The 27,953-nt window shown below is 45.0% G+C and overlaps 1 protein-coding gene across 2 annotated transcripts in view; it reads left to right on the forward strand.

Annotated features, from left to right (window-relative positions):
• LOC143815139 (stomatin-like) overlaps window positions 1-27,953 on the forward strand; it is a 49,710-nt gene that overhangs the window by 5,381 nt on the left and 16,376 nt on the right. For both annotated transcript variants that reach the window (XM_077294046.1, XM_077294047.1), the window contains exons 2-3: window positions 21,326-21,453; window positions 24,490-24,587. In XM_077294046.1, coding sequence (XP_077150161.1) covers window positions 21,326-21,453; window positions 24,490-24,587 — 226 coding nt within the window. The remainder of the gene's footprint in view (window positions 1-21,325; window positions 21,454-24,489; window positions 24,588-27,953) is intronic.

Genomic DNA, 27,953 nt, shown 5'->3' on the forward strand with positions numbered 1-27,953 from the left:
GGGTTAATTCCTCTGGAGGCAAGTGAGGTCTGTCGTGATCTCTGCAGGCAGAGATCATAGCAAGCCTATAGAGGGACAAGCTCTCGGAAGATGGAACTATACTGACCATGAACTAAGCCTGCCGCGCAACTAGAAATAGCCAGGTAGCATTTCCTATTTATCGCTAGATGCCCAGCTCTGGCCTAAGACCTAAATAGCTAGCAGAGGGAAATATAAGACCTGGCTCACCTCTAGAGAAATATTCCAAAGAAGACAGTAGCCCCCCACATATAATGACGGTGAGTTCAGATGAAACAACAAACGCAGCAGGAAAATAGTCTTAGCAAATTTGAGGTCCGCTTACTAGATAGCAGAAGACAGATAGTATACTTTCATGGTCAGCAGAAAAACACTAACAAAACACCATCCAGAGATTACCTTAAACTCTGGCATTAACTCATAACGCCAGAGTAGCAATCCCTGATCAACGAGAGCTTTCCAGACACAGTAACAAAACTTCAGCTGTGAACTGGAACAAATAGGCAAAACAAAACATGGACAAAAGTCCAACTTATCTAGAAGTTGTCTAGAAGCAGGAACAAGCACTGAGAGGCATCAGATAACATTGTTGACCGGCAAGAAACCACCAGAGAAATGAGCTTAAATAGCGACACCCACTACTGATGGAACCAGGTGAAAAGGAAAGAGGATGACAAGTCCAATTCCACAAGCGGCCACCGGGGGAGCCCAGAATCCAAATTCACAACAGTACCCCCCCCTCAAGGAGGGGGCACCGAACCCTCACCAGATCCACCAGGGCGACCAGGATGAGCCCTATGGAAGGCACGAACAAGATCAGAAGCATGAACATCAGATGCATTGACCCAAGAATTATCCTCCTGGCCGTAACCCTTCCAGTTGACCAGATACTGGAGTTTCCGTCTGGAAACACAAGAGTCCAAAATTTTCTCCACAACGTACTCCAACTCACCCTCAACCAACACCGGAGCAGGAGGCTCAACTGAAGGTACAACAGGTACCTCATACCTGCGCAATAATGACCGATGAAAAACGTTATGAATGGAAAAGGACGCAGGGAGGTCCAAACGGAAAGAAACAGGATTAAGAATCTCCAATATTCTATAAGGGCCGATGAACCGAGGTTTAAACTTAGGAGAAGAGACCCTCATAGGGACAAAACGAGAAGACAACCACACCAAATCTCCAACACAAAGCCGAGAACCAACACGACGATGACGGTTGGCAAAACGCTGAGTCTTCTCCTGGGACAACTTCAATTTGTCCATAACCTGCCCCCAGATGTGATGCAATCTCTCCACCACCGCATCCACTCCAGGACAATCCGAGGATTCCACCTGACCGGAGGAAAATCGAGGGTGAAACCCCGAATTACAGAAAAACGGGGACACCAAGGTGGAAGAACTGGCCCGATTATTGAGGGCGAACTCTGCCAATGGCAAAAAAGCAACCCAATCATCCTGGTCAGCAGAGACAAAACACCTCAGATATGTCTCAAGGGTCTGATTAGTCCGCTCGGTCTGGCCATTAGTCTGAGGGTGAAAAGCAGATGAAAAAGACAAATCTATGCCCATCCTAGCACAGAATGCCCGCCAAAATCTAGACACAAATTGGGTACCTCTGTCAGAAACAATATTCTCAGGAATACCGTGCAATCGGACAACATTCTGAAAAAACAGAGGAACCAACTCAGAAGAAGAAGGCAACTTGGGCAGAGGAACCAAATGGACCATTTTAGAGAAACGGTCACAGACCACCCAGATGACAGACATCTTCTGGGAAACAGGCAGATCTGAAATAAAATCCATCGAGATGTGTGTCCAAGGCCTCTTAGGAATAGGCAAGGGCAACAGCAGTCCGCTAGCCCGAGAACTACAAGACTTGGCCCGAGCACAAACGTCACATGACTGCACAAAGACTCGCACATCTCGTGACAGGGAAGGCCACCAGAAGGATCTTGCCACCAAATCCCTGGTACCAAAAATTCCGGGATGACCTGCCAATGCAGAAGAATGTACCTCAGAGATGACTCTGCTGGTCCAATCATCCGGAACAAACAGTCTATCAGGCGGACAACGATCCGGTCTATCCGCCTGAAACTCTTGCAAGGACCGCCGCAGATCAGGAGAAACGGCCGACAAAATTACTCCCTCCCTAAGGATACCTGTGGGTTCAGAATTACCAGGAGAGTCCGGGTCAAAACTCCTAGAAAGGGCATCTGCCTTAACATTCTTAGAACCCGGTAGGTATGACACCACAAAATTAAAGCGAGAAAAAAATAAAGACCAGCGCGCCTGTCTAGGATTCAGGCGTCTGGCAGTCTCAAGATAAATCAAATTTTTGTGGTCAGTCAATACCACCACCTGATGCCTAGCCCCCTCGAGCCAATGGCGCCACTCCTCAAAAGCCCACTTCATGGCCAAAAGCTCCCGATTCCCAACATCATAATTCCGCTCTGCGGGCGAAAATTTGCGAGAAAAGAAGGCACAAGGCCTAATGACGGAGCAGTCGGAACCTTTCTGCGACAACACTGCCCCAGCTCCGATCTCCGAAGCGTCAACCTCAACCTGAAAAGGCAGATTCACATCAGGCTGACGCAACACAGGGGCAGAGGCAAAACGGCGCTTAAGCTCCTGAAAGGCCTCTACAGCATGAGGGGACCAATTAGCAACATCAGCGCCTTGTCTGGTCAAATCAGTCAGTGGTTTAACGACATCCGAAAAACCAGCAATAAATCGGCGGTAAAAGTTGGCAAAGCCCAAAAATCTCTGAAGACCCTTAAGAGAGGAGGGCTGAGTCCAGTCACAAATAGCTTGCACCTTGACGGGATCCATCTCAATGGAAGAGGGAGAAAAAATATACCCCAAAAAGGAAATTTTCTGGACCCCAAAAACGCACTTAGACCCCTTCACACATAAAGAATTAGACCGCAGAACCTGAAAAACTCTCCTGACCTGCTGGACATGAGAGTCCCAGTCATCAGAAAAAATCAGAATATCATCCAGATATATTATCATAAATTTATCCAGAAAATCGCGGAAAATATCATGCATAAAAGACTGGAAAACTGAAGGGGCATTAGAAAGACCAAAAGGCATGACCAAATACTCAAAGTGGCCCTCGGGCGTATTAAATGCGGTCTTCCACTCATCCCCCTGCCTGATCCGCACCAAATTATACGCCCCACGAAGATCAATTTTAGAGAACCACTTAGCACCCTCTATACGAGCAAACAAATCAGTAAGCAATGGCAATGGGTATTGATACTTAACAGTGATCTTATTCAGAAGCCGATAATCAATACATGGTCTCAAAGAGCCGTCTTTTTTTGAGACAAAGAAAAACCCAGCTCCCAAGGGAGAAGAAGATGGACGAATATGTCCCTTTTCCAAAGACTCCTTTATATATTCCCGCATAGCAGCATGTTCCGGCACAGACAAATTAAACAAACGACCCTTTGGATATTTACAACCCGGTATCAAATCTATGGCACAATCGCACTCACGGTGCGGAGGTAACGACCCAAGCTTGGGTTCGTCAAAGACGTCTTGATAATCAGAGAGGAACTCAGGGACTTCAGAGGGAATGGACGACGAAATAGAAACCAAAGGTACGTCCCCATGAATACCCTTACATCCCCAGCTCAACACAGACATTGCTCTCCAGTCCAAGACTGGGTTGTGAGACTGCAACCATGGCAATCCCAGTACCAAATCGTCATGTAAATTATACAGCACCAGGAAACGAATAATCTCCTGGTGATCCGGATCGATACGCATGGTTACTTGTGTCCAGTATTGTGGTTTATTATTAGCCAATGGGGTGGAGTCAATCCCCTTCAGAGGAATAAGAGTCTCCAAAGGCTCTAAATCAAAACCACAACGATTGGCAAAGGACCAATCCATAAGACTCAGAGCGGCGCCAGAGTCAACATAGGCGTCCGTGGCAATGGATGACAAAGAACAAATCAGGGTTACAGACAAAATAAACTTAGACTGAATGGTGCTAATGGAAACAGACTTATCACGCTTCTTTGTACGCCTAGAGCATGCTGATATAACATGAGTAGAATCCCCACAATAGAAACACAATCCATTCTTCCGTCTAAAATTCTGTCGCTCGCTCCTGGACAGAATTCTATCACACTGCATACTTTCTGGCGTCTTTTCCATAGACACCGCCAGATGGTGCACCGGTTTGCGCTCCCGCAGACGCCTATCAATCTGAATAGCCATTGTCATGGACTCATTCAGACCTGCAGGCAAAGGGAACCCCACCATAACATCCTTAACGGCATCAGAGAGACCTTCTCTGAAAGTTGCCGCCAAGGCGCACTCATTCCACTGAGTAAGCACAGACCATTTACGGAATTTTTGGCAGAAAACTTCAGCTTCGTCTTGCCCCTGAGATAGTGCCATCAAAGTTTTTTCTGCCTGAAGTTCCAAATGAGGTTCCTCATAAAGCAAGCCCAAGGCCAGAAAAAACGCATCCACATCGCGTAACGCAGGATCCCCTGCTGGCAATGAGAAGGCCCAATCTTGAGGGTCACCCCTGAGCAAGGAAATCACAATCCTAACCTGCTGAGCAGGGTCTCCAGCTGAACGAGACTTCAGGGACAAATAAAGCTTACAATTATTTCGGAAATTCTGGAAGCTAGCTCTATTCCCTGTGAAGAACTCCGGCAAAGGAATTCTCGGCTCAGATACCGGAGCATGTACCACAAAATCTTGTAAATTTTGTACTTTCGTGATGAGATTATTCAAACCCGCAGTTACACTCTGGAGATCCATTATTGTCAGGTGCACACAGAGCATACAGAGATTAGGAGGAGAGAGAGAAAAAAGACTGCAGCAAGGCAAACTGGAGGAAAAAAAAAAAAAAATTCCAGCAGACTTCTTATAACTCTCCTTTCTCAACCTGGGTCTTTAACACTTTATTGGCCGGTCAAACTGTCGTGATCTCTGCAGGCAGAGATCATAGCAAGCCTATAGAGGGACAAGCTCTCGGAAGATGGAACTATACTGACCATGAACTAAGCCTGCCGCGCAACTAGAAATAGCCAGGTAGCATTTCCTATTTATCGCTAGATGCCCAGCTCTGGCCTAAGACCTAAATAGCTAGCAGAGGGAAATATAAGACCTGGCTCACCTCTAGAGAAATATTCCAAAGAAGACAGTAGCCCCCCACATATAATGACGGTGAGTTCAGATGAAACAACAAACGCAGCAGGAAAATAGTCTTAGCAAATTTGAGGTCCGCTTACTAGATAGCAGAAGACAGATAGTATACTTTCATGGTCAGCAGAAAAACACTAACAAAACACCATCCAGAGATTACCTTAAACTCTGGCATTAACTCATAACGCCAGAGTAGCAATCCCTGATCAACGAGAGCTTTCCAGACACAGTAACAAAACTTCAGCTGTGAACTGGAACAAATAGGCAAAACAAAACATGGACAAAAGTCCAACTTATCTAGAAGTTGTCTAGAAGCAGGAACAAGCACTGAGAGGCATCAGATAACATTGTTGACCGGCAAGAAACCACCAGAGAAATGAGCTTAAATAGCGACACCCACTACTGATGGAACCAGGTGAAAAGGAAAGAGGATGACAAGTCCAATTCCACAAGCGGCCACCGGGGGAGCCCAGAATCCAAATTCACAACAGAGGTCTTTGTTTTCTCTGCAGTACTAGTTAGCTCTTAGGCTGGTGCGTGGCGTCTAGAACCAACGTAGGCACGCTCCCTGGCTATCTCTAGTTGCGTTTGTCAGGCGTAGGGCAGCGGTCAGCCCAGGTTCCATCACCCTAGAGCTCGTCCAATATTTATTATACTTTGCTTATCCTGTGCTATCCCTAGCCATTGGGGATTCATGACAGTATAGCCGGCCCACAAAGTGTTAATTGTTTGGGCTGAAGCAGGAGGAATAGAAGTGTTCAAGGAAATTTTTTTTTTTTTTTTTTTTTTTCCTTCAGAGTTTTGCTGCCTAGCCCTTAATTGCTGTCTAGCTGCTTCTTACCTCCTCTTAACCCTTGAATGGCTCTGATCTTAGCTGTTTATCATGGATGTCCAGAGTTTGGCTTCCAGCCTGAGTAATCTCGCGGCAAAGGTTCAAAACATACAGGATTTCGTTGTTCACACTCCCATGTCTGAACCTAGAATTCCTATTCCAGAGTTTTTTTTCTGGAGATAGATCTACCTTCCTGAATTTCAGGAACAATTGTAAATTGTTTCTCTCTTTGAAATCTCGCTCCTCTGGAGACCCTGCTCAACAGGTCAAGATTGTTATATCGTTCCTACGGGGCGACCCTCAGAATTGGGCATTTGCATTGGCACCAGGGGATCCTGCATTGCTCAGTGTGGATGCGTTTTTTCTGGCATTGGGATTGCTCTATGAGGAACCTAACCTAGAGATTCAGGCTGAAAAGGCTTTATTGGCCCTCTCTCAGGGGCATGATGAAGCGGAAATATATTGTCAGAAATTTCGGAAATGGTCGGTGCTTACTCAGTGGAATGAGTGCGCCCTGGCTGCAAACTTCAGAAATGGTCTTTCTGAGGCCATTAAGGATATTATGGTGGGGTTCCCTGCGCCTACAGGTCTGAATGAGTCTATGGCTATGGCCATTCAGATTGATCGGCGTTTACGGGAGCGCAAACCCGTGCACCAGTTGGCGGTGTCTTCTGAACAGGCACCTGAGACTATGCAATGTGATAGAATTCAGTCCAGAAGTGAACGGCAAAATTATAGGCGGAAAAATGGTTTGTGTTTTTATTGTGGTGATTCAGCTCATGTTATATCAGCATGCTCTAAACGCACAAAAAGGGTTGATGAATCTTTTGCCATTGATACTCTGCAGTCTAAGTTCATTTTGTCTGTGACTCTGATTTTTTCACTGTCTTCCATTTCCGTCGATGCCTATGTGGATTCAGGCGCTGCCCTGAGTCTTATGGATTGGTCATTTGCTAAACGCTGCGGTTTTAGTCTAGAGCCTCTGGAAGTTCCTATTCCTCTGAAAGGAATTGATTCTACACCATTGGCTATGAATAAACCGCAGTATTGGACACAAGTGACCATGCGCATGACTCCCGTTCATCAGGAGGTGATTCGCTTCCTTGTACTGTATAATTTACATGATGTACTAGTGCTTGGTCTGCCATGGTTACAAACTCATAATCCTGTCCTGGACTGGAAAACAATGTCTGTGCTAAGCTGGGGATGTCACGGGGTTCATGATGATGCACCTCCGATTTCTATAGCTTCATCTACTCCTTCGGAGATCCCTGCGTTTTTGTCGGATTATTGGGATGTTTTTGAGGAGCCTAAGCTCAATTCGCTCCCTCCCCATAGAGAGTGTGATTGTGCTATAGAATTGATTCCTGGCAGTAAGTTCCCTAAGGGTCGTTTATTTAATCTGTCACTGCCAGAGCATACTGCTATGCGGAATTATATTAAGGAGTCCTTGGAAAAGGGACATATTCGTCCATCTTCGTCCCCTCTGGGAGCAGGTTTTTTTTTGTGGCAAAAAAAGATGGTTCCCTGAGGCCTTGTATAGATTATCGCCTTCTGAATAAGATTACAGTCAAATACCAGTATCCATTGCCATTATTTACTGATTTGTTTGCTCGCATTAAGGGGGCTAGGTGGTTCACTAAAATAGATCTTCGTGGTGCGTATATTCTGGTGCGGATAAAACAGGGTGATGAGTGGAAAACCGCATTTAATACGCCTGAGGGCCATTTTGAGTATTTGGTAATGCCTTTTGGACTCTCCAATGCTCCGTCAGTCTTTCAGTCCTTTATGCACAATATTTTCCGTGAATATCTGGATAAGTTTATGATTGTGTATTTGGATGATATTTTGGTGTTTTCTGATGACTGGGAGTCTCATGTTCTACAGGTCAGGAAGGTGTTTCAGGTTTTGCGGGCCAATTCTCTGTTTGTGAAGGGCTCAAAGTGTCTCTTCGGAGTCCAGAAGATTTCTTTTTTGGGGTACATTTTTTCTCCTTCTACTATTGAGATGGATCCCGTTAAGGTTCAGGTTATTTGTGACTGGACACAACCTACATCTGTTAAGAGCCTTCAGAAGTTCTTGGGGTTTGCTAATTTTTATCGTCGGTTCATTGCTAATTTTTCCAGTATTGTTAAACCTTTGACTGATTTGACTAAAAAGGGTGCTGATGTTGCTGATTGGTCTCCTGCGGCCGTGGAGGCCTTTCGGGAACTTAAGCGCCGGTTTTCTTCTGCTCCTGTGTTGTGTCAACCAGATGTTTCACTTCCTTTCCAGGTGGAGGTTGATGCTTCCGAGATTGGAGCGGGGGCGGTTTTGTCACAGAGAAGTTCTAATGGCTCGGTGATGAAGCCATGTGCTTTCTTCTCTAGAAAATTCTCGCCCGCCGAGCGCAATTATGATGTGGGTAATCGGGAGCTTTTGGCCATGAAGTGGGCATTTGAGGAGTGGCGTCATTGGCTTGAGGGTGCTAAACATCGCGTGGTGGTCTTGACTGATCACAAGAATCTCATTTACCTTGAGTCTGCCAGGCGTTTGAATCCTAGACAGGCTCGTTGGTCGTTATTTTTTTCCCGTTTCAATTTCGTGGTTTCATACCTGCCAGGTTCAAAGAATGTGAAGGCAGATGCTCTTTCCAGGAGTTTTGTGCCTGACTCTCCTGGAGACACTGGGCCTGCTGGTATCCTTAGGGATGGAGTAATATTGTCCGCCGTATCCCCAGACTTGCGACGCGCATTGCAGGAGTTTCAGGTGGATAAACCGGATCGATGTCCACCAGAAAGACTGTTTGTTCCCGATGATTGGACCAGTAGAGTCATCTCCGAGGTCCATTCTTCTGTGTTGGCTGGTCATCCTGGAATATTTGGTACAAGAGACTTGGTGGCCAGGTCTTTTTGGTGGCCTTCCTTGTCTAGGGATGTGCGTACCTTTGTGCAGTCTTGTGAAGTGTGTGCTCGAGCTAAGCCTTGCTGTTCACGGGCTAGTGGGTTGTTGTTATCCTTGCCCATCCCGAAGAGGCCTTGGACGCACATTTCCATGGATTTTATTTCTGATCTCCCGGTTTCACAGAAAATGTCCGTTATCTGGGTTGTGTGTGACCGCTTTTCTAAGATGGTTCATTTGGTGCCCTTGCCTAGGTTGCCCTCCTCCTCTGAGTTGGTTCCTTTGTTTTTTCAGAACGTGGTTCGTTTGCATGGGATTCCGGAGAATATCATTTCTGACAGGGGATCCCAGTTTGTGTCTAGATTTTGGCGGACGTTTTGTGCCAAGATGGGCATTGATTTGTCTTTCTCGTCTGCATTCCATCCTCAGACGAATGGCCAGACGGAGCGAACTAATCAGACCTTGGAAACTTATTTGAGGTGTTTTGTTTCTGCTGATCAGGATGACTGGGTTGCTTTTTTGCCACTGGCCGAATTTGCTCTTAATAATCGGGCTAGTTCGGCCACGTTGGTCTCTCCTTTTTTTTGTAATTCGGGGTTTCATCCTCGTTTTTCCTCTGGTCAGGTGGAGTCTTCGGATTGTCCTGGAGTGGACGTGGTGGTGGACAGGCTACATCACATTTGGAATCAGGTGGTGGACAATTTGAAGTTATCTCAGGAGAAGACTCAGCAGTTTGCTAATCGCCGTCGCCGCGTGGGTCCCCGACTTCTTGTTGGGGACTTGGTGTGGTTGTCTTCTCGTTTTGTCCCTATGAAGGTCTCTTCTCCTAAGTTCAAGCCTCGGTTCATCGGTCCTTATAGGATCTCGGAGATTCTTAACCCTGTATCTTTCCGTTTGGATCTCCCAGCATCGTTCGCTATTCATAATGTGTTCCATCGGTCGTTGTTGCGGAGGTATGAGGTGCCTGTTGTTCCTTCGGTCGAGCCTCCTGCTCCGGTGCTGGTGGAGGGAGAATTGGAGTATGTTGTTGAAAAGATCTTGGATTCTCGTGTTTCCAGACGCAAACTCCAGTATTTGGTTAAGTGGAAGGGTTATGGTCAGGAGGACAATTCCTGGGTGGTCGCCTCCGATGTTCATGCGACTGATTTGGTCCGCGCCTTCCATAGAGCTCACCCTGATCGCCCTGGGGGTTCTCGTGAGGGATCGGTGACCCCTCCTCAAGGGGGGGGTACTGTTGTGGATTCTGTTTGCGGGCTCCCTCTGGTGGTTACTGCTGGTACTGGGTGACTTTGGTGGGTTGCGGCCTTTGGTTTCCATCTGTCCATCAGAGGCTGGGTGTTTCCTATTTTACCTGGCCTCTCTGTCATTTCCCTTGCCGGCTATCAATGTGTTCAGATGTGCTCTGTTTGGTTCCTGCCTACCTGCTCCCAGATCTTTCAGGATAAGCTAAGTGCTGATTTTCAGTTGTTTGGTTTTTTGTCCAGCTTGCTTAGAATGTCTCTTTGTTAGCTGGTTGCTCTAGTGGACTGAGGTTCTCCCCATGTGCCATGAGTTGGCACATGGGTTCTTGTAATCTCAGGATGGTTTTTTTGATTAGGGTTTTTTGCTGACCGCTCAGTCCCCTTTTGTGTCATTCTACTTTCTAGTTTTCAGCGGGCCTCTATTTGCTAAAGCTATATACATCATCTCTATGTATGTGCCTTCCTCTCATTTCACCGTCAATACATGTGGGGGGCAACTATATCTTTGGGGTTAATTCCTCTGGAGGCAAGTGAGGTCTTTGTTTTCTCTGCAGTACTAGTTAGCTCTTAGGCTGGTGCGTGGCGTCTAGAACCAACGTAGGCACGCTCCCTGGCTATCTCTAGTTGCGTTTGTCAGGCGTAGGGCAGCGGTCAGCCCAGGTTCCATCACCCTAGAGCTCGTCCGATATTTATTATACTTTGCTTATCCTGTGCTATCCCTAGCCATTGGGGATTCATGACAAAAGGCCTGGAACCCACAGCGTACACAGCGGTGCAGTTGCCCACGGTAACCAGTCTCAGAGGTGGACTGGTGTGTTTACTGGCTGTGATCCAGAGGATATGTTTCCTGGCTGTGATCCAGAGGATACCGTGTGCTGTGTATTTATGTGAGTTGGACATTAAAACAAGTTTTGCTTTGAACTTTGCTGGGTCACTGCCTCATCACTGCACAGTGTGGATACCGCTGCACTACAGGCTCCCACTGACTTCTTTATTTAGTTTGCTTCATCTTCCAAGTGTAAGTCGAATGAAGAATGGTCAGTTCACTTCTTTTGAAACGTGAAGCCATTAAATGACAACTAAAACACTGAACATATGAATAGCAAGTAGTTTTTACATAAAAATTAGTGATGAGTGAGCATGCTTGGGTAAGGTGTTTCCTAATCGAGTATTTTCTGTGTGCTTAAAAAAAGGCCTCACAGCTGCATGTCTCGTGGCTGTTCAACAGCCGCAACACATGCAGGGATTGCCTGTTTGTTATACAATCCCTGCATGATTAAAGGGAGATAATTAAAAGAAAATATTAAAACAGATGTTGACTTTACAATGGGTGCCAAAAAATATTCTAGAACCATAAATGCCATAAGCTAATTTTACAGGTGTAAATGTAGGAGGGTGGTGCTGTTATGGACAGTAAGGAACACGCTGTTACTTTAAGAGACTGCACCCCCTTGTCTGGCAGGATGGAATGTTCTGCTTCTCCCCCCCTGAAATAGACTGCGTGAATGAACTGGACTAGGCAGATGGCAGGGGTGGAGCCTGAACAGCGTGTGAGCTGAGGCTGCTTCAGAGAGAACTTTGTGCTGATAGCTGCAAGAGAGGAGAACTGTGGCCTGATATAACTGCAAGAGAGGACCCCCAGCCTGTAACGGAGTGTACTTGTGAGATTTGACAGACTTTTCCGGGTGCCGCTAGGGTGGCTGTCCTGTGTTAGTTCGAGGAGCCACGAAGATACTGAGAAAGGTATTTACAGTTTCCAGGAGCACCTCCAGGACCCAGAAGCAAGGAGAAGACCACTTTTCACGGAGCTGACAGAAAGCCGTGCGCACCACCATACTGGACTGTTGGGGGCCCCACGGGACTGGATCTGAGTCCCCAACATCACCGTGAGTTTGTTCCTGTTTTGTGCACATGTTAGGGCCTAGTGTAGGCTTCAATAGTCAGAACACAGGAGCCCTGTGGCCTGCTTAGTAAAGGCCAGGGAGGTTATACGTAGAGTAGCATCATTCTTTGTTTATTGTTTACATTTGCTTGTTAGACATATATTGAGTCTGTAACAGTTGGAGCACTGTGCTATTTTACGGACAAGCTAAAGTATATAACTCTTGTAAATTATCTTTTGCCATTGCATACCCCTGTTTGCATCTTCCTCATCCACTTCATTCCTTGCCTTCCAATAAATCTACCCTTTGTTGTTTGCACCTCATCTTGTGTACAGTAGTCTTTCTGCACCGTGTTGGTCCCCCGGCCATCGCTTCATAAGAACGAAGTCTCACTGTCCATAATAGACAATAGAGTAATATCACTCACTTGGTAGATCAGTGTTGGACACAAAAAGGAAAAGAAACATTAGGAAGCAAATTAGATGATGATTTACAATGTACAGTATATACATTCTCACATCACATTGTTATTGTAGGATAACCCATTAATAGTTCTGGGGGACAGGATTTTATATCCCAATAGGCTGTAGAACAGGTCTTGTGAGTTAGACTTGGGATGCGGATTAAAAAACCAGGGACATGAGTCCAAGTAGATCATACTCTAAAGGGAACACTAAAATCCCACATCTTGGATATCACTGAATAAAATATTCCAATTTTTTATTCATTGCATAGTGGAATGAGTTGAGAACAATAAAACATAAAAATGATCAAAATGAATATCCCATGGAGGTCTGGAGTTGGAATGATGCTCAAAATCATAGTGGAAAATCAAATTACAGGCTGATCTTCAGTAGAAATGCCTCAAGACAAGGAAATGATGCTCAGTAGTGTGCGTGGCCTCCACGTGCCTGTATGACCTCCCTACATCACCTGGACATGCTCCTGGTGAGGTGGTAGATGCTCTACTCCCAGACCTGGATTAACGCATCAGCCAACTCCTGGACAGTCTGTGGTGCAATGTTGAGTTGCTGGATGTAACAAGACATGATGTCCCAGATGTGCTCGATTGGATTCAGGTCTGGGAAACGGGCAGGCCAGTTCATAGCGTCAATGCCTTCATCAATCAGGAACTAGTGACACACTTCTGCCACATGAGGCTTAGCATTGTCATGCATCAAAAGGAACCCAGAGCCCAGTGCACCTTCATATGTTCTCACTATGGGTCTGAGGATCCTAATAGCAGTCAGGGTACCTCTGGCTAGCACATGGAGCTCGCCAAAGAAATACCTTCCCACACTATTACTGACCCACTCTCCTACTGGTCATGCTGGAGGATGTTGCAGACAGCAGATCGCTCTCCACGGCATCTTCAGACTCTGTCCCATGTGCTCAGTGTGAATCTGCTCTCATCTGTGAAGAACACGGGACTCCAATATTGAATCTGCCAGTCTTGGTATTCTCTGGCAAATGCCAATTGCCCTGCATGGTGTTGGGCTTACAGCCCAACACCCACTTGTGGATGTCATACTCTCAAACCACCCTCATGGAGTCTGTTTACAACAGTTTGAGCTGACACATGGATGCTAGTGGCCTGCTGGAGGTTATTTTGCAGGGCTCTGGCACTGCTCCTCCTGTTTTTCATTGCACAAAGGAGGAGGTAGCAGTCCTGCTGCTGGGTTGTTGTCCTCCTATGGCCCCCTCCATGTCTCCTGGTATACTAGCCTGACTCCTGGTATTCTCTGCACACTACGCTGACAGACGCAGCTACCCTTCTTGCCACAGCTCGCATAGATGTGCGATCGTGGATAAGCTGCACTACCTGAGCCACTTCTGTGGGTTCTAAAGTAGAAACCGCTTGATACTACTGTACCTATAGGGAATAATGGAGTTGCAGCATACATTTTACACGCATGAAGAAAATGATATATCAAAGAATATAATAAATATCACATGCATACATGTTAGGACCATATTAGGGACAACTGCATATTACAGATATCCTAATCACCACAACAACGCAGTCAATTAATCCCATAAAATATATAGCTTTATTAAATACATAATTAAAATAAATTCAAACAACGGAACTGATACAACAGCCAGAGTGGGGGAAGTGGAGCACTATATGGCAGTACAGAAAGGCAAGGGCTCTGGGTAACCCATACTATGTAAGCACACCAAGGATCAATTATAATGGTTTAACGGCCATAGGTACTGTATAAAAGGATAAATATCCACATACAAAGTATATCAATAAAGAACCAGTGATCGTTGCCAAGCCATTGAAATTAAAATAATTAAATAGTACCTGGTATGCGTAGTAGTGGGGAACCTGAAGCCCACCCCTTTGCTCGGTAGTCCATCTTGTCGCTGCAGATCTGCAAGTGATTTACAGTACAATGTAAATCAATGGCAAAAGAAAAATGCTGTGCTAATGGTGCGGAAAATATGCACAGAAAACGCAGCAGATTCAAAAAAGGACCAAGTCAATTCTTTGTGCAGATCTGCTGCGTTTCTGTACTCACTCCATAATAGAAATCTGCAGGGGTAAAAAAAAGGAAGAAATCTGCACAAAAATCTGCAACGTGTGCACATACCGAAAAAAGGCGCAGATTCTGACCTACGTTTTCTTCCAAGAAATGCAGAATCTGCACAGAAAATTCCACAGTCAAATCTGCAACGTGTGCACATAGCCTAAAAGAGAGGCTGAAATCTACAAAACATGTAATGAACAATAAATAAAAAAGCCAATATAAAGAGCAAACAACTGGTAAATAGGAGCTGAGGCCATGTACACATGTAGACTTTTTTGAGTCGGTCAAAAATGTCGAGTTTCCTAGCAGAAACCGCTCCTTTGTGCAATTTTTGGACAAGTTTTTTTTTTTATTTCCTGAGGTCCTATGCTGCACATGGAGTCTTTTTCCTTAGTTTTATTTAGTTTCTGCTTTAAATCACCTAAAAAAAAACCACAGGATCAGATTCATCAAAGGTTTTCAGCCAGAATTCTGGCATAAAAAGCTTTGAAAAGTTGAAAAATTTTATCACAACACGCGGCTGTGCTAAAATTTTGCAGGTTTTGGCTGTCTCACGCCATCTTCTCCCAGCTCTGACAAAGTTGGCGGAGCTGGGGTAGGACCGGAGTGTGACATCCCCAGTTAGTCACTTTCATGACTAGCTGCAGCTTTTCTTGCACCATAAATCTCACTACGGTCCTAACAGGATGCGGACACGGTGAATTGTACACGGACGTCCATACCACTTGTCAGACGCTCCTGATTCATTCAGAGACGTACGCCTCTTACTGGATGGGATTTATAGAAATCTTATGCCCACAGTGTTTTGTTTTTTAGCTCAGCATACATACCTCCCAACTTTAGGGGAAGGGAAAGAGGGACAAAGTCAGCGGCGCGCGTAGCGCGCCGCGGCAAATTTTAGGCCACACCCATTTCACAACTAGCCACGCCCCAACCACACCCATTTAGCACTTCTGATCACAATGTTTCGTTAACAATAATTATGAACAAAAAAATATGGCCACACACGACGCTCCATACTGTACAATGGCCATTGGCCACATTATGCTCCATACTGTATAATGGCCCCACATGATGCTGCGTACAGTATACTTGCCCCACGTGATGGGGCACGTATAAAATGCCCCATAGCATAAAATACGCTGACACACCCTGACTACGGATCAATATTTTGGGGACATTTCTCCGTATTACGCCCGTAGTACGGCCGTATAATACGTGGCGTATTGTCTTACGCCGAGTGTGACGCCGGCCTTACTGGTATAATTATTATAGGGGCCAAGTCCCTTTTGTATATATCTCCCTGATATACACCGAGCACCATTTTGTGTTCATGTAATTTGTGTTATGGGTTCGACAGGGCTAAAAACATAGTAACACCCACGGAGCACATCTGCCCGGCACCAGGTCCTCCTGACCCCCGGAGTGCGCATACGTGAAGTGCGACCGAAGATTCCTGAGGCGGTGGAGTCAGAGGTGAGTAACGGGGTGAGGGGTCGGCATGCTGCTGCCGTATTTAGCATTTTGGGTGACAATACCCCTTTAACGATAACCATGGGGAGAGGGGTGCTGCACCAGGTTGGTGGAGAATCCGATGGATGGGTACCAGGGGGAGAGTGGGAGCGGGGTGCGCTGCATGGGGAGACAAAGTTTGTGTCAGTCCTCCTAATGCTGTCAGATCAGAGTCTCTGCTGTAACGGGCAGCGCTGCATGGAGAGGGGGAGAGACACATTCACTTACAGTCAGTCTGCAGATCCCCGCTCGCTGCTCCCGCAGTCACGAGAAACCAGTCCGGGTGCTGGCGCTGCCGCTCTAGTGTCCTCAGAGTCCGCCCACGTTGAGGAGGAAGCCGGAGGCGGGCGGTGAGGCAACTCAAGGGGGCGTGGCTACAACGCAGACAGTCCCAGGCAGGGAACGGAACGAACAGCTGCGGGTACAGTAATCGGGCTCTCTCTACGTCCCGGAAGTGGGCGGGGCTTCACTGGCGGCCGCAAATTCGGGATTTTAAATGCCCGAAGCGGGACAGCGGGACCCCGGTGCCAAAGCGGGACTGTCCCGCTGAAATCGGGACGGTTGGGAGGTATGAGCATAAACTGACCCGCAGTGCGTTTTTCAAATCCTCAACATGTCAATTTATCTTGCCATAAATATGACTTTAATTTTCAATTTCCCCCTAGACTTAAATGAGATATCGAAAATCCACAAAAATGCACATAATCAGCATCCGTGTGCTATTTGTGATTTTCACAGCCCCATAGACTTGTATTGGAACTTTTCATCCTTGATGCCATGAAAAAACAGACACGTGTCCGTGATTTTTGTATGGATACGTGGTTTGCAATGAATCAATGGCATGTGATCAGCCCCATAGACTATAATAGGTATGTGTTCTATTTGTAAATCACGGGTAGGACATGAAAAACGAACGTCTGCCTGAGGCCCAACAAAGCAGTTTTATGTAAAGCATGACTTATCAAATGGAGACAAAAAAACACAGCAGGAAAGAAATGGACAATAAAAGCGAATGTAAAAAAATGCAAAAACACAAAATAACCTAGTTTTACTAATTGGTGTAGAAATTCTGCTGAAAATCTGCAACATCAAAAACGTACTACATACTTATTGTGGGAACTTATCCTAATGGTGGAAAGTCATTAAATTAATTAAAGAGGTTGTCGACTCCTGAGTAAACCCTCTATTACAACTCCTCGCAAAAATTATGGAATCACCGGCCTTGGAGGGTGTTCATTCATTCATTCATTCATTTAATTTTGTAGAAAAAAAGCAGATCACAGACATGGCACAAAGCTAATTTCAAATGGCAACTTTCTGGCTTTAAGAAACACTAAAAGAAATCAAGAACACAAAATGTGGTAGTCAGTAATGGTTACTTATTTTAACCAAGCATAGGGAAAAAATTATGGAATCACTCAATTCTGAGGAAAAAATTATGGAATCATGAAAAACAAATAAAAAAACACTCCAAAACATCACTAGTATTTTGTTGCACCACCTCTGGCTTTTCTAACAGCTTGCAGTCTCTGAGGCATGGACTTAGGCTACGTTCACATTTGCGGTCGGCGCCGCAGCGTCGCCGCATGCGTCATGCGCCCCTATATTTAACATGGGGGCGCATGGACATGCGTCGCACTTGCGTTTTGCGCCGCATGTGTCCCTGCGGCGCCCGCGTCCGGGCGCAGAGGACGCAGCAAGTTGCATTTTTGCTGCGTCCAAAATCAATGAAAAAGACGCATGCGGCGCAAAACGCAGCGTTGTGCATACGTTTTGCTGCGTTTTTGTGTGCGTTGCGGCGCCGACGCTGCGGCGCACAACGCAAATGTGAACGTAGCCTTAATGAGTGTCAAACAGTCTCGTCATCAATCTGGCTCCAACTTTCTCTGATTGCTGTTGCCAGATCAGCTTTGCAGGTTGGAGCCTTGTCATGGACCATTTTCTTCAACTTATGTGTCTTTTTTCAAGGAATGTTTTCACAGTTTTTGCTCTATGGCAGGATGCATTATCATCTTGAAAAATGATTTCATCATCACCAAACATCCTTTCAATTGATGGGATAAGAAAAGTGTCCAAAATGTCAACATAAACTTGTGCATTTATTGAAGATGTAATGACAGCCATCTCCCCAGTGCTTTTACCTGACATGCAGCCCGAAATCATCAATGACTGTGGAAATTTGCATGTTCTCTTCAGGCTGTCACCTTTATAAATCTCATTGCAACGGCACCAAACAAAAGTTCCAGCATCATTACCTTGCCCAATGCAGATTCGTGATTCATCACTGAATATGACTTTCATCCAGTCATTCACAGTCCAGGATTGCTTTTCCTTAGCCCATTGTAACCTTGTTTTTTTCTGTTTAGGTGTTAATGATGGCTTTCGTTTAGCTTTTCCATACGTAAATCTCATTTCCTTTAGGCAGTTTCTTACAGTTCGGTCACAGACGTTGACTCCAGTTTCCTCCCATCCGTTCCTCATTTATTTTGTTGTGCATTTCCTGTTTTGGAGACATATTGCTTTAAGTTTCCGGTCTTGACGCTTTGATGTCTTCCTTGGTCTACCAGTATGTTTGCCTTTAACAACCTTCCCATGTTGTTTGTATTTGGTCCAGATTTTAGACACAGCTGACTGTGAACAACCAACATCTTTTGCAACATTGCGTGATGATTTACCCTCTTTTAAGAGTTTGATAATCCTCTCCTTTGTTTCAATTGACATCTCTCGTGTTGGAGCCATGATTCATGTCAGTTCACTTGGTGCAACAGCTCTCCAAGTTGTGATCACTCCTTTTTAGATGCAGACTAATGAGCAGATCTAATTTGATGCAGGTGTTATTTTTGGGTATGAAAATTTACAGGGTGATTCCAAATTTGTTTCCTCAGAATAGAGTGATTCCATAATGTACCCCTTTGCTTGGTTAAAAATAGTAACCATTACTGACTACCACATTTTTTGTTCTTGATTTCTTTTAGTGTTTGTTGAAGCCAGAAAGTTGCCATTTGAAACGAATTTAGTTTTGTGCCATGTCTGTGATCTGATTTTTTTTCTACAAAATTAAACAACTGAATGAACATCCTCCAAGGACGGTGATTCCATAATTTTTGCCACGGGTTGTAATAGGTCCAGGGGGTGAAAAAAAAGATACTGATATCTCAGGCCAACATCACTGCCCCATGATCAACCATGTGTGCTCAACGATGAGCTGCAGCCAATCAAAGGCCGCTCAATGATGTACTGCAGCCAATCAGAGGCCACTCGATGTACTGCAGCCAGTCAGTGGCTGATGATCAGCTGCAGCATTCAGATTTTGTCTGAGCCGGGAGCATAGTTAGCTTTTTTTATTTGGTCCTTTCACAGTTGCTCTAAAGGTTGGTGGAGCTGGCCCTCATTGGCATAAAAACACCAAAAGTAGCAACATTTTTACTCAACTAAGAGTCACACAAAAAGTGTGACCTTCTAAGCAGTTTAATACCAGAATTCTGTCCTGACAGAGAGAAAAGTGTTGGTGCATGCATCTTCATCATTCATTTTTTTTTTTACTTTTTCATTCAGTCTCATTGCTCCAGTGTATAAAATCCAGCCCATTCATCTGCCTTTGCTAACATTTGTTAAAGAACAGGTCATTCTACAGAGCTCGCTGCTTCCAGGAGGGAAGAAATATCATGAACTGACTTCTTACACCAATGGCGCCTATGGCAGCACTAAGCATCCTGCCATAGGCGCCACTGGTGTAAGAAGTCAGTTCATTACATTTCTTCCCTCCTACATTGGTGTTTTTGAAAAGTGGAAGGAACGGCAGTAACTCAGCCATGAAGTGGAGACCATGTAAAGTTGGACAGAGAGAGGACACCGAGCGCTGAGGAGCAGAGGGCATAAATATTTCCATTGTGCTGAACAAAAACTGTGCTGCAGATGGCATGGGTTTACAAAGCCAATCAGCAATGCCAAATGTCAGATCGAGTGGCGTCACCACTGGACCCTGGAGCAGTGGAAACATGTTCTGTGCAGTGATGGATCACACTTCTCTATCTGGCATCTGATGGACGAGCCTGGGTTTGGCGAATGCCAGGAGAATGTTACTCACCTGACTGCATTCAGACAACTGTAAAGATTGATGGAGGATGGATCATTCTATGGACTTGTTTTTCAGTAGTTGGTCTAAGTCTTTTAGTTTCAGTAAAGAGAAATCTTAATACTTCAGCATAAAAACATTTTGGATTATTGTATGCTTCCAACTTTGGGGGAACAGTTTGAGGAAGGCCCTTTTTATTGTCTCCTTCACTGTGCCCCAATGCACAAAGCAAAGTCCATGGTTGGGAGAGTTTGGTGTGGAAGAACCTCGCCGGCGGCACGGAGCCCGAACTTTACCACCTTTTGGATGAACTAGAATGGAGATTGTGAGCCCGGACATTTCCTCAATCACTGTCAAACCTCATAAATGCTCTTCTAGATGAATGGGCCAAAAATTCCCACAGACACCTCCAAACTCTTGCAGAAAATCTTCCCAGAAGAGTGGAAGTTGTTGCAGCCGCAACAAGGGGACTACCTCAATATTATTGCCTATGGAATTGGAATGGGGTGTAAAAAAAAAGTTCTTTAGGGTGTAATATCCATTTTTTTTGTCCATCTAGTGTATTTTCCCTTGACTAGCGCCATCAGACAGCATCTACTTCATGGGTGCAACCCAATGGCCACTTCACCAAAGGCCAGATCTATGTATAAGGGTGAAAGGGTGCTCCTGGATTCTGCTAGATGGAATTTCATGGCAGACGTCTGTCCATTGAAACCCATTTTTGAGTTGATCCTTGACAAGATTACAGTTGATCACTGGGTTTTAACATCGTGCCCCTGTAAACAACATATTATCGGGGAAATATTCTATTTTTTTTAAATCAATTATCACCTGTGCTAAAGCTCCTGTGCCCAGCCGATTAATGTCTTCTACAGGGTGAATCCTGTAACCCAATTCCAGGTGACTTGTCCTCGTTCATTATTGTGGGTGATCCTGTTGCTCTACAATGTATCATGGTGAAGGATTATATTACAAAGCCTGTAAGTGACATGGAAATGATATCTTGGTTACCGCTTATTGTTTACAGCTATGGTCCATGTTCTTCTGTATAAAACATCTCATCCCATCACTTGTAAGTCCACAAAATATGAGTTGTGTCTATCGCTGTTGAAGATCACATCTATGTGAAGGTTTATTGACGTCAGTCCTGTTTTATACTTGCATGTACAGTGAGGAAAGACGCCATACTCGGATATGTGTTCAGACGCATAACAAAGTGCAGCCAGATATGGAGACCAATGACCAGGAGAAGCCGGGACGATCTGTGGACAAACAGACCCATGCAGAACCAGACCCTGGTAAGATGAGTGTTTTTGGGACGTATCGATTCTTTATAAAGTTACTGTTGTGTAGAAAACAATTTATTTTGGTACAAAGGAGTTCTGTAAAATTCATGGTAACTGAGTAAATTTTACTAGTTCTGCATTTTTCATGTCCATCCTATTAACCATCAGTTTTTCTTATTTTAATTTATGTCTCTTTTCCACAGGAATAATACACAGTGATGTCTAAGTACAGTATTGTTTTAACTAGTAATTACTATTTTTGGATAAACAGTATATATCCATAGTTTTCATTAAAGGGAACCTGTCATCAGTCTTGGCTGATATAAGATGCGGCCATCACCTTTCAGGGCTGATATATAGCATTCTATAATGCTGTATATAAGCCCCCAATCCGACCTGGAAGAACTGAAAGATAACTTTTATTATACTCACCTGCGGGGCGGTCCAGTCCGATGAGTGTCGCAGGTCTTGGTCCGGCGCCTCCCATCTTCCTATGATCGCCACCCTCCTTCTGGCTTCTTGTGGATGACGCGACCCTTCATCATCCACACAGGCTCCTCGGCATCGCGCTCCTGTGCAGGCTTACTGCAGTGCGCAAGTGCTGGAAAAGGTCGAAGAGCCCCGGCGCATGTGCACTGCAGTACTTTGCTTAGCATGATACGATCTATAATATGCCGGTTTTCATTTTATTTAGACATATAGTTTTGTTTGAAAGAAATAAAAAAATCTTAATCAAAATGGCACCGGCGGCCTCGCCTGCGCAGTAGCATATATTGCGTTCCGACAGATGCGTAGGTGCCGCCCCTGGCGCCATTTTGTTAGAGGAAAAAAAATTAGGCTCCATCAAGATGGCAGGTGCTACTGCGCAGGCACGACCATCGGTGCCATTTTAATGAAGATCCTTTTTTTTTTGCAAAATAACTATACAGTACAGACCAAAAGTTTGGACACACCTTCTCATTTAAAGATTTTTCTGTATTTTCATGACTATGAAAATTGTAAATTCACACTGAAGGCATCAAAACTATGAATTAACACATGTGGAATTATATACTTAACAAAAAAGTGTGAAACAACTGAAAATATGTCTTATATTCTAGGTTCTTCAAAGTAGCCACCTTTTGCTTTGATGACTGCTTTGCACACTCTTAGCATTAGCTTGATGAGCTTCAAGAGGTAGTCACCGGGAATGGTTTTCACTTCACAGGTGTGCCCTGTCAGGTTTAGTAAGTGAGATTTCTTGCCGTATAAATGGGGTTGGGACCATCAGTTGTGTTGAGCAGAAGTCTGGTGGATACACAGCTGATAGTCCTACTGAATAGACTGTTAGAATTTGTATTATGGCAAAAAAAAGCAGCTAAGTAAAGAAAAACGAGTGGCCATCATTACTTTAAGAAATAATAGTCAGCCAGTCCGAAAAATTGGGAAAACTTTGAAAGTGTCCCCAAGTGCAGTTGCAAAAACCAACAAGCGCTAGAAAGAAACTGGCTCACATGAGGACCGCCCCAGGAAAGGAAGACCAAGAGTCACCTCTGCTTCTGAGGATAAGTTTATCTGGGTCACCAGCCTCAGAAATCGCAGGTTAGCAGCAGCTCAGATTAGAGACCAGGTCAATGCCACACAGAGTTCTAGCAGCAGACACATCTCTACAACAACTGTTAAGAGGAGACTTTGTGCAGCAGGCCTTCATGGTAAAATAGCTGCTAGGAAACCACTGCTAAGGACAGGCAACAAGCAGAAGAGACTTGTTTGGGCTAAAGAACCCAAGGAATGGACATTAGACCAGTGGAAATCTGTGCTGTGGTCTGATGAGCCCAAATTTGAGATCTTTGGTTCCAACCACCGTTTCTTTGTGCGACGCAGAAAAGGTGAACGGATGGACTCTACATGCCTGGTTCCCACCGTGAAGCATGGAGGAGGAGGTTTGATGGTGTGGGGGTGCTTTGCTGGTGACACTGCTGGGGATTTATTAAAAATTGAAGGCATACTGAATCAGCATGGCTACCACAGCATCTTGCAGGGGCATGCTATTCCATCCGGTTTGCATTTAGTTGGACCATCATTTATTTTTCAACAGGACAATGACCCCAAGCACACCTCCAGGCTGTGTAAGGGCCATTTGACCAAGAAGGAAAGTGATGGGGTGCTACGTCAGATGACCTGGCCTCCACAGTCAGCAGACCTGAACCCAATCGAAATGGTTTGGGGTGAGCTGGACCGCAGAGTGAAGGCAACAGGGCCAACAAGTGCTAAGCATCTCTGGGAACTCCTTCAAGATTGTTGGAAGACCATTTCCGGTGACTACCTCTTGAAGCTCATCAAGAGCATACCAAGAGTATGCAAAGCAGTCATCAAAGCAAAAGGTGGCTACTTTGAAGAACCTAGAATATAAGACATATTTTCAGTTGTTTCACACTTTTTTGTTAAGTATATAATTCCACATGTGTTAATTCATAGTTTTGATGCCTTCAGTGTGAATGTACAATTTTCATAGTCCTGAAAATACAGAAAAATCTTTAAATGAGAAGGTGTGTCCAAACTTTTGGTCTGTGCTGTATGTCTAAATAAAATGAAAACCGGCATAGTGGATCGTATCATGCTACAACACAGGCGCCGCCGCCTGCCTGAGGAATGTAATTTTTTTTTTTCACACAATATTCTATGCAATATGTAAAATAAGGGGCAGATCATTGAGGGATCAGTGACCTGTCAGAAGCCATACGCATGAATATGTAAGCAGAGCACAACAAAGCTACCCCCCCCCCCCACAGGCCACCCCAGAACACGAGCATATCATTAACTGAAAACAAGAACCACAAGACGGATTTCATCAACCAAGGTATTATTTTAATAGTAGAACGGCACCGACCTGACACTGTCTGTAGGTTACTGAGCACAATCCTACTGACAGGTTCCCTTTAAGCAATTCCTAATCCGTGTTACAATGAGACCGTAGAAATGCAGCCAGTAAAGTAGGATGTGTAGTAACAAGAAGCTCATGTCACTGATGAGCTTTCATAAATGGACTCTTTCTATTTTCTGTCTCAGGAAAGAAAGGCATAGGCTGCTGTGGATACCTGCTGATCTTCTTTTCCTTTTTGTTGGTTCTTTTTACTTTTCCCATTTCAATGTGGTCTTGCATCAAGGTAAAGTAAATTCTAAACTATTATTAATCACCTAAAGAGATTTCTTATTTTCATATAAACGAGGCTTCACACACATCTGGCTTTAAATCTGCAGTGCAAATTAATTTGCGCCGTACATTTCCTCTACCAGGTGTGAATGAGATTTTATGAAATGTTATTCACAATGCTTCTATTGCTTTATACAGTGGATTTCCCATATGAAAGTCTGAATCTGAAAATAATCTGCTAAACGCCCTGTGTGCACACACTCTAAGGCAGGAGTTGGGAATCTTTTTTCTGCCAAGGGCCATTGGGATATTTATACCATCCCTTGGGGGCCGTACAAACTCCGCCCACAAAGTACATCCTGACTCTGGCACTGGTGTCAGGACGTAATCTTTCATTGCATGCTCTTCAGTGTTCAGTAGTGAACACTCTGTGTGGGCTAACAGAGCAAGAAGAAATTAATGAGCTGGTTGTAATCAAAATACACCTCCCTGCCCAAGAATGCAGCCCCTGAGAATCTGCCCGGTGGCCTGATAAAAGGTCATCGAGGGCCATAAATGGCCCTGGGGCCTGAGGTTCCCCACCCCTGCTCTAAGGGCTGGTGCACACAACAGTTTTCTCTCCATCCGAGGAAAAAGTTCCATTGTGCTGATCAGAGTGGGATCGGTTTTTCTTGAAACCCCGTGTTTGCGTGGGTTTCCTCCGGGTTCTCTGGTTTCCTCCCACTTTCCAAAGACATACTGATAGGGAATTGTGAGTCCCATCAGGGACAGCTACGATAATGTGTGCAATCTAAAGCGCTGCGGAACATGTTGGCGCTATATACAGTACAGACCAAAAGTTTGGACACACCTTCTGTATTTTTCTGTATTTTCATGACTATGAAAATTGTACGTTCACACTGAAGGCATCAAAACTATGAATTAACACATGAGGAATTATATACTTAAAGGGAACCTGTCACCCCCAAAATCGAAGATGAGCTAAGCCCACCAGCATCAGGGGCTTATCTACAGCATTCTGTAATGCTGTAGATAAGCCACCGATGTATCCTGAAAGATGAGAAAAAGAGGTTAGATTATACTCACCTGGGGGGTGGTCCGGTCCGATGGGCATCGCTGTCCAGTCCGGGGCCTCCCATCTTCATAGGATGACATCCTCTTCTTGTCTTCATGCTGCTGCTCCGGCGCAGGCGTTCTTTGTGTGCCCTGTTGAGGGCAGAGCAAAGTACTGCAGTGCGCAGGCGCCGGGCCTCTCTGACCTTTCCCGGCGCCTGCGCACTGCAGTACTTTGCTCTGCCCTCAACAGGGCAGACAAAGTACGCCTGTGCTAGAGCTGCAGCATGAAGACAAGAAGAGGACGTCATCGTAAGAAGATGGGAGGCCCCGGACCGGACAGCGACGCCCATCTGACCGGACCGCCCCCTCCAGGTGAGTATAATGTAACCTCTTTTTCTCATCTTTCAGGATACATCGGGGGCTTGTCTACAGCATTACAGAATGCTGTAGATAAGCCCCTGATGCCGGTGGGCTTAGCACATGTTCGATTTTGGGGGTGACAGGTTCCCTTTAACAAAAAAGTGTGAAACAACTGAAATTATGTCTTATATTCTAGGTTCTTCAAAGTAGCCACCTTTTGCTTTGATGACTGCTTTGCACACTCTTGGCATTCTCTTGATGAGCTTCAAGAGGTAGTCACCGGGAATGATCTTTCAACAATCTTGAAGGAGTTCCCAGAGATGCTTAGCACTTGTTGGCCCTTTTACCTTCACTCTGCGGTCCAGCTCACCCCAAACCATCTTGATTGGGTTCAGGTCTGGTGACTGTGGAGGCCAGGTCATCTGGCGTAGCACCCCATCACTCTCCTTCTTGGTCAAATAGCCCTTACACAGCCTGGAGGTGTGTTTGGGGTCATTGTCCTGTTGAAAAATAAATGATGGTCCAACTAAATGCAAACCGGATGGAATAGCATGCCGCTGCAAGATGCTGTGGTAGCCATGCTGGTTCAGTATGCCTTCAATTTTGACTAAATCCCCAACAGTGTCACCAGCAAAGCACCCCCACACCATCACACATCCTCCTCCATGCTTCACGGTGGGAACCAGGCATGTAGAGTCCATCCGTTCACCTTTTCTGCGTCGCACAAAGACACGGTGGTTGGAACTAAAGATCTCAAATTTGGACTCATCAGACCAAAGCACAGATTTCCACTGGTCTAATGTCCATTCCTTGTGTTCTTTAGCCCAAACAAGTCTCTTCTGCTTGTTGCCTGTCCTTAGCAGTGGTTTCCTAGCAGCTATTTTACCATGAAGGCCTGCTGCACAAAGTCTCCTCTTAACAGTTGTTGTAGAGATGTGTCTGCTGCTAGAACTCTGTGTGGCATTGACCTGGTCTCTAATCTGAGCTGCTGTTAACCTGCGATGTCTGAGGCTGGTGACTTGGATAAACTTATCCTCAGAAGCAGAGGTGACTCTTGGTCTTCCTTTCCTGGGGCGGTCCTCATGTGAGACAGTTTCTTTGTAGCGCTTGATGGTTTTTGCCACTGCACTTGGGGACACTTTCAAAGTTTTCCCAATTTTTCGGACTGACTGACCTTCATTTCTTAAAGTAATGATGGTCACTCGTTTTTCTTTACTTAGCTGCTTTTTTCTTGCCATAATACAAATTCTAACAGTCTATACAGTAGGACTATCAGCTGTGTATCCACCAGACTTCTGCACAACACAACTGATGGTCCCAACCCCATTTATAAGGCAAGAAATCCCACTTATTAAACCTGACAGGGCACACCTGTGAAGTGAAAACCATTCCCGGTGACTACCTCTTGCAGCTTATCAAGAGAATGCCAAAAGTGTGCAAAGCAGTCATCAAAGCAAAAGGTGGCTACTTTGAAGATCCTAGAATATAAGACATCATTTCAGTTTTTTCACACTTTTTTGTTAAGTATATAATTCCACATGTGTTAATTCATAGTTTTGATGCCTTCAGTGTGAATTTACAATTTTCATAGTCATGAAAATACAGAAAAATCTTTAAATGAGAAGGTGTGCCCAAACTTTTGGTCTGTACTGTAAATAAGATTATTATTATTATTATTATTATTACTATCTCAGTCTGAAAATCGCAGTCCATATACAGTCCAAGGTATACCACAGACCCATAGACTTGCATTGTCGATTTGGATTCGACCCACAGAGTAACATGGCTACTAGTGCAATCCAAGTTGGCTTCTTGAACTAGTCACCTGTTCATCATGTGCTCCCGCCGGCCTTTAACCGCTTTCCGACATCAGGCGTAATAGTACACCGATGCCGGACTCCCCCTGTTTGGTGCGGGCTCCGACTCTGAGCCCGTACCTTTCTAGGCACATGACAGCTGATCT

This window comes from Ranitomeya variabilis, chromosome 3 (genome assembly GCF_051348905.1).
Source record: "Ranitomeya variabilis isolate aRanVar5 chromosome 3, aRanVar5.hap1, whole genome shotgun sequence".
NCBI lineage: Eukaryota > Metazoa > Chordata > Amphibia > Anura > Dendrobatidae > Ranitomeya > Ranitomeya variabilis.